This window comes from Scylla paramamosain, chromosome 9 (assembly GCF_035594125.1).
Source record: "Scylla paramamosain isolate STU-SP2022 chromosome 9, ASM3559412v1, whole genome shotgun sequence".
NCBI classification, from domain to species: Eukaryota; Metazoa; Arthropoda; class Malacostraca; order Decapoda; family Portunidae; genus Scylla; species Scylla paramamosain.
The window spans coordinates 12122501-12130334 of record NC_087159.1 but is presented as its reverse complement, the minus strand read 5'-3'; the positions used below and the strand labels follow the sequence as shown (position 1 = coordinate 12130334).

At 42.9% G+C, this 7834-nt stretch overlaps 1 protein-coding gene and 1 long non-coding RNA gene across 2 annotated transcripts in view; both read left to right on the top strand.

Moving 5' to 3' along the window:
* The first annotated feature begins 3566 nt into the window (after positions 1 to 3566).
* The window catches only part of LOC135103620 (uncharacterized), a 37517-nt gene continuing 33249 nt past the window's right edge, over positions 3567 to 7834 (top strand). The window contains exon 1 of the long non-coding RNA XR_010270137.1: positions 3567 to 3887. This is a non-coding gene — a long non-coding RNA (uncharacterized LOC135103620). The remainder of the gene's footprint in view (positions 3888 to 7834) is intronic.
* On the top strand, positions 4052 to 5179 carry LOC135103618 (transport and Golgi organization 2 homolog; the record flags this gene model as incomplete). The annotated part of the gene is made up of 1 exon (XM_064010105.1): positions 4052 to 5179. A coding segment is annotated over one exon (801 nt), but the record flags the coding sequence as incomplete, so codon positions are not given.

The following is a 7834-nucleotide window of genomic DNA, read 5'->3' as shown; positions in this document are numbered from 1 at the left end:
CACTCCCTCAGCACTAGTGTCTGTCTCCAGCAGGTAGGGGAAGCTTGGGTTGGGGTAGGGCACAATAGGCAAATCCACCAATGCCTGTTTTAGTGCATCAAATGCCTGCTAGCATGCCTTGTCCTACTGGAAGCGTGCCTTCTTCCTAGTGACCTGGTGAAGTGGAGCAGCGATGGTGGCAAACCTCAGCACAAGCCGCTGGTAGTAGGAGCACAAATCAAGAAAGCTCCTCACTCCCGCCACATAGGTGAGCACCGACTGCTGTCACCTTCAGTAAGTTTGTGTGGAGACCTTCTCGCCCCATCATGTGACCCAGGAAAGGCACCTCTGATTGAAAGAAGTGCATTTCTTGGAGCTGAGTTTCAAATTGGCGCAGCACCTCCTCCAGGCGACCCAGCTCCTCGAAAGTGTTTTTTGAACACAAGGATGTCATCTAGATACACCAGGGCCAATTTCCACAGGAGAGCCTCAAGCACATGCTTCCATTAACCTCTCAAAGACACTGGGGACATTGCACAGGCCAAAGGGCATGACTCTAAACTGCTGCAGCCCCTAGCCAAAGGAGAATGCAGTCTTCTACTTGTCCTCCTCTGCCATTTCTACCTGGTGGTACTCAGACTTGAGGTCCAGTGTTGAGAACAACCAGACTCCAGCCAATGTGTCCAATGTGTTGTCCATTCGAGGCAAGGGGTATGTGTCCGTCGCTGTCACAGCATTAAGGACAGGATAGTTGACAAAGAACCTTTTAGTGCCATCTTTCTTCGCCACCAGGACCACTGGCAAGCACCACAGACTGTCAGACCACTCACTCACACCTGCGGTGGTCATCTCTTGCATGGCATGCTGCATCTCCTCCCACTTAGCAGGTGCCACTCAATGCGGAGGTTGCTTGATGGGGTGACTATCTCTGGTGTGAATAGTGTACTTCACCAGAGGCATATGGCCCAGGTCCAGATCACTGCTGCTGAAGACGTCAGCATACTGGGCAAGTATCCTTTGTATCGCCCTGGTTTGCTCCTCCGACAGGTGGCCCATGCTCCTACGAGCTAAGTCCTCCAGATGCAGAGGTAATGTCCTCACCGCAGCTTCTTTGTCCCCCTGACCCTGAGGCCTGGCTCTTCCCAGGATGGTGATGGGATGGACTTGTGGTAGGATGGGAATCCTCTCTTGCCTGTTGACAGTGTGTCCCTTCAGCTGCCTGGCAAGTTTCGTAGCTTTGGTGCTCACTCCTCTCACTCCAAGCATCACCTCTGAAAATCAAGGGCACCTCCTGGCTGCATACCCTCAACTTCCCCTCTCAGAGATCTGCATATGCTCCTACTTGTGTGAGGAAATCAATCCCCAGCAGGCATGGGTCTTCAAGGGCGCTGATAAAGACAGGCATGCGCTCCATCACGCCTCCCACACTGATGTTCACCATCATGGGGCCCTGCATGGTGACACACTCCCCACTCCCAAGTGATGCCACACAGCTGCTGCACAGCCTCTGGCATGCGGTGCACCTCCACCAAGTCCTTCCTTATGAACGTCCTCTTGGAGCCCGTGTCCAACATCAACCAAGCAGGAGGCCCATTTACAATGCCTGCCACTTGCATGACTGTGGGCGCTGCTGTGAGTCAGCAACTTACTCCTGGTGGGGCTGTGCGATCCCTAGCTGAGGCACCACCCCACTGCCCAAGCTGGCACATTAACCGCTTCCACCACTTCCTTGGAAGTGCCGAGTCTGGCCACAACTTCAGCAACAGCAGGGCTTGAAGAATACATGGCTGGTATCCTCCAGTGAGCATGATCTTTTTAGCTGGCCACACTGCTTCTTCTGGTGGCCCACCTTGCCACACCCCCAGCAGGCTCCTCTGAACCCTTCAGGGCTCTCCTTCCTCTGGTGGTCTGCCTTGCCAGTCTTTGTCCTCCTTGCTCTGATGTGGCAAGGTAGGATATCAGCTTCCCCTACATAATGGGATGCGGCTGGCCCTGGAGTGTTGGCTGTGGTCCTCATGCATTCATCAATGATCTTTTAAACCAAACTTCTTGTCCTATCCACTCCTACGTTGATGATACCATCCTGAACTTTCCCACGTCTTTTCATAGACGCCCAACCCTTCAGGAAGTAAAAGTTCACACAGTGAAGTTACAGAACGTCTGACTTCTGATCTCTCTAAAATTTCTGATTGGGACAGAGCAAACTTAGTATTGTTCAATGCCTCAAAAACTAAATTCCTCCATCTATCACCTCGACACAACCTTCCCGACAACTATCCCCTCTTCTTTAATGACACTCAACTTGCCTCCCTTCTACACTGAACATCCTCGGTCTGTCCTTTTCTTATAATCTAAACTGGAAATTTCTCATATCTTCTCTAGCTAAAACAGCTTCTTTGAAATTAGGTGTTCTGAGACGTCTCCGCCAGGTTTTCTCACCCCCCCAGCTGCTAGCGCTGTACAAGGGGCTTATCCCTCCATGTATGGAGTATGCTTTACATGTCTGGTGAGGTTCCACTCATACCGCTCTTTTACACAGGGTGGAATCAAAAGCTTTTCGTCTCACCAATTCCTCTCTTCTAACTGTCTTCAGCCTCTTTCTCATCGCTGGAATGTTGCATCTCTTGCTATCTTTTACCGCTATTTTCATACTAACTGCTCTTCAGATCTTGCTAACTGCATGCTTCCCCTCCTCCCGCGGCCTCGCTGCACAAGACTTTCTTCTTTTTCTCACACCTATTCTGTTCACCTCTCTAATGTAAGAGTTAACCAGTATTCCCAATCATTCATCCCCTTCTCCGGTAAACTCTGGAGCTCCCTTCCTGCTTCTGTATTTCCACCTTCCTGTGACTTGAACTCCTTTAGGAGGTAGGTTTCAAATTTTGACCACCACTTCGCACCTTATTCGGGACCGGCATCTCAGTGTGTGTGTGTGTTTTTTTTTTTTTTTTTTAGATTTTTGTTGCCTTTGGCCGGTGTCCCTCGTACATAAAAAAAAAAAAAAAAAAATGCCTTCCCACCTCCCGTGGTCTCGCTGCACAAGACCTACTTTCTCTCACCTCCATTATGTCCACCTATCTAATGCAAGAGCTAACTAGAATTCTCAGTCCTTCATTATTTTTGTGGTAAATTCTGGGATTCCCTGCCTGCTCTTGTATTTCCTCCTTCCTATCACGTGAACTCTTTCAAGGAGGTTTCAAGACGATATTCAGTGATTCTTTTGACTTCGCTTTGGAGACTGGTACTCAAGTGGGCTTTTCTTCGATTTTTTTTTGTTGTTGCTCTTGGCCAGTGCCTCGCTTGGAAAAAAAGAGAAAAAAAAGATCCCACTTTATGAAGGAGGTACACACAGGAATATTCCTCTTTGGCAGAGTGATCATAGAATAGGCACACAATCGTGTTAGGACTCCAGTAAACACTGAGAAGGCTGTCATGGCGGACATCTTGCTCCATCAGCCAACCTGCTTGCGCATGTCTACGGCATTCTTACACACCTTTGAAAAAAGTAGTTTTCTTAGTATGAAATATTGAAAAAAGTAAGGCTAAATGATTGATTACAACAACTGTATGTTCTATGTTCTTTAAGTACATAAAACAAATGCCTGTTACTTGACAAAAGATGCCAAGACTGGTTACTCACAGCTACCACCGTAAGTACACACAACTACACCCAAACTATAAGTACACCCAAACTATAAGGATGTGCAGTGTCCTGTATTATGCATTCTTAAGCTACACTTTATTATTTTCTTTTCTTTTCAGGAGCCAAGTGAATAAGTAGGGAGTGGAACTTCACGAACATCTGATCTTTGTTTCACTTCAGTAGCTGAAATTGCCATGGTTGTGAATAGTGTTGTATCAAAGAATCACTGACCAAACATTACTTTGAAGAAATTGAATATAGATTAGTATGAAATTTGGGCTCCTCTGACAGAGCTGCAGTGTTTAAAAATATATATTCAATAAGTGATTTTTAATATTTTTTCCACAGGCTAAGTATTGCATTATTATTATTATTATTTTTTAATTTCATAATAAACACAGGTTTCAACAAACATTTGATAAGACTTGAGCCAACATTGTGTGTATTCTTTTTCTCTTTATTAACCCAAGACCTAAAGTAGGAGAATACAAAGCAATCATTGTAAATAATCGTGATGAATTTTATAACAGACCCACTAAGCCTGCACATTTTTGGGATGATACGATTGTGGGAGGAATGGATATTGAGGAACATTGTAAAGGAGGTACATGGTTGGCTGCTTCCAAAGGGGGCAAAATATCTTGTTTACTTAATGTGTTTCAGCCAGCCAACAGTTTTACAACTGGCAAAGTCTCAAGGGGTTTCTTGGTTGTTGATTACCTGAACTCGTGCAAGAAAGGACACCAATACATGGAAGAGGTTAAAAACTCGGGAAAGATATACAATGCATTCAACCTGATTACGTTAGATCCTGAAGGAAACTCGTATGATGTTAACTTTTACAACAGCGAGTCAAAAGTGATACATCAGATACAGCCTGGGTTCCATGGATTTGGAAACTCCCCCCTCATGAAGCCTTTCAAAAAAGTGGAGAAAGGTAAAACGATGTTCCAAGATTTGGTTAATACTTATGGGGAAAAAGAACACGAAGAAAAGCTTATTACCGAGTTGTTTACAATGATGCAAAACAAAGACTTAAACCTCCCTGACTCACAGCTAAAAGAACAGGGCAAAGGGCACATTGAGCAGTATGTTAATAAACTTTCCAGTATTTGGGTTTCATGCCTGGATGCCAATTACGGCACCCGAACCACAACAGTCATACTTGTGGACCAAGAGGATCAGCTTGTGTATAGAGACCTTTCCTTCCTTTTCTCTTCAACCACGTGAGAAATGTACTTGTACGTGATTGGTGGACACCTCTCGGCGTGGTGTAAATAAAGGAAGTCAGAGGCAGTCAGCATTTCACTGAAGAGGCGAGCACGGTCTATATTTTCTCCACATCAAATAAAAATTACTGTTAGTCAGACTGAAGTGTAATTAATGAAGGCTGAGGCTTGGACACGAGTAGATAGCAATAATAAATACATATACACAAATTTTACAAAGGCACCAAAAAAAAAAAAAAAAACAGGATGTTCATAACCTCGAGCAGCTCGGTGACTGAATTATTGATGACATGAAGCAAGTATGTGGCGGGTACCGAGTCGCGACATCCGTCGACAGATTTTCATAACATTCCTGCGATTTTCCTGGTTTATTTTGCTTGTGCGCTTGCATAAAGAATCTAAATGTTGTGTCTTTGTAGCAGTACACTATCATGTTTAAGGTGTCTATTGACAGTACAGTCGGTTAAAGGAAGTGTTGTCACAGACATCAGAAGGTTTCGCTCGTTGGATACCACTGGCTACAACAGAAGGATTCCCTGATGGTTTTAAAAGGTGTATTTTAAAGTGTGTGTGTGTGAGTGCATTACCTGAACTATATTATTATTATTATTATTATTAATATTATTATTATTATTATTAGTAGTAGTAGTAGTAGTACTGTAGTAGTAGTAGTAGTAATGTTATATATTTCTTGTCTTTTTTATTCTTTATATATATATATATATATATATATATATATATATATATATATATATATATATATATATATATATATATATATATATATATATATATATATATATATATATATATATATATAAGTTAGTGACATGTAATTTACTTAGAGTACCGTGTTACCTTTTCAGTATCTCAAGGATAACTGAGATAGTCCTCTACTATATATAATGGTACTTTTAATTGATACACAATATACTGATAAGTATTATAATGAAATGATTATGTGCCATTGTACCACGAATATATCGTTTTATATAATACTGTAGTTCATAAAAGTGCAATGGAATAATTAAAACAGGCAAACTGATTACTGAGATGACGCCTCCAGGTTCTATGAGGGGAGAGGATTAAGAGACAAGGGAGTGAGAAAGGGAGAGGCGGAGATTTCTGTCGAAGAGATTGATTAAGGGTGCTTGTGGTGTTTTGTGGGTTTGAGGTGAAGATGAATAAGGTTTTGAGGGTACGATTTAATGAGTATTGTGATGTTACACACCTGGCTGATGAGGTAAAGGTATGTAACTTGTGCGTTTTGTGTAATATTGTGGAGAACATTTGTGAGGAAAGATTATATTTTGCGTAACATCAGTCATTTTGTGGTGTTAAGAGTTAATCAGTATTCTCAGTCATTCATCCCTTCCTATGGTAAACTCTGGAACTCCCTTCCTGCTTCTGTATTTCCACCTTGCTATGACTTCAATTGCTTGAAGAGGGAGGTTTCAAGATACTTATCCTTCAATTTTTGACTACCGCTTCGGACCCTTTTCTGGGACGGCATCTCAGTGGGCTTTTTTTTTCTTTTTTTTTTTTTCCTTGGCCAGTGTCCCTTCTACATTAAAAAGCCAAGGTGCCTCTCTCTCTCTCTCTCTCTCTCTCTCTCTTGAGGGTCAAGTAAGGATCCCCCTATTAGCCTTTTCTTTCAAAAAAATACTTATTTACTGAGTAAATAAGGTCTTTTCTTGGCTGTGGAGGTGACGAGAGTGAGCGGGAGAGGTAGCTTCCATCCTAGCTGACGGTGCGAGAGGAAGTGACAATGGATTAACATATTCATTTTGACCATGTGACCTCACTCGGTCATCCTTAGAGACGTGACAACGCCTGGAGGAAGCGTTGCTAAGTATTGCGGTGTCTGCAAAAAAAAAAAAAAAAAAAAAAAGATGCATCATTAAAAAAATACATTACTCTTAACTTGCCTTTTTAGAGCATCACAGTGTATACATACTACATCACCATTTAATTTTGAGGTAGGAAGTACCTGACATGAAGTGTGTCTTAGTATAAGTGTGGCATGCCGCAGGCTGGGGAATCCCTGGAGAGGACAACGCCTAAACGTTTAATTCAAAATGGTCAGACCATAGTAAGACTTGCTGCATGGCACTGTACATACGGCAGTTATGAAATGAAATGTCAAAGCGTCACTTTGCTGGTTTCTTTTTACACTATTCCCGCGTTTTGGGTTCTTTCCATCTCTAAGGTATCCCTATTTATTATCCAGTCTGCCTAGACAGACTGGAAGTACTATAATATAACGAAATATGGGCTATTATTAGCGATTATGGAATGGAAGGGGAATCTGTGATGTAGGGAGCACTTTTAGCAGCTGTTCAGTTCACAGGTAATTCACAGGGGCGAGAGCGAGGTTCCTTGTCCCGGTCCTCAGGTTCCACCATGTTAAAGGAACGTTCTATCCTGTGTATCGCTTCTTCAGACCTGTTGTACTTGATCATCTGTGTAAATAAAAACCACTCTGCCAAGTACTTTAGCGTGAATTGGTTGTATCACTCTTGACCTCAAACTGCATTATGAAATTGTACCAGAACACAATGATATGTTGTAAGTCGTGGCCCGACAAGAAGGCCATTCAGACACCTTTACCTGCCCTGCCAGAATGCCACACGACACTGGAAGGCTTGACTGTTCACGCACATTGAAAGCAAATGTTACTATTCACTTAATTTGAAACAATTCACGCTACACAGTTTTAATAATGGTTTTCGCTCATGACTAACTTGAATGCAGATAATTCTGTATGTTCGAAATTTTATTGAAAACAATACACTCACATCTTGTTTTCACCTAACATGTTTGCATCGCTGGCCACTAGTGGCTGTGTCTTTCGCTTCGCCCAGCTGCCCGCCCACGATTCTCTCAAGCCCTTAGAAAGCTTGCGATCCGGGGTAGTCGTAAAGTTCCGAAGCTCCAAGGAGATCTGCGCGAAAGGAATGCGTCGTAAAATGCCTGTTTCCGA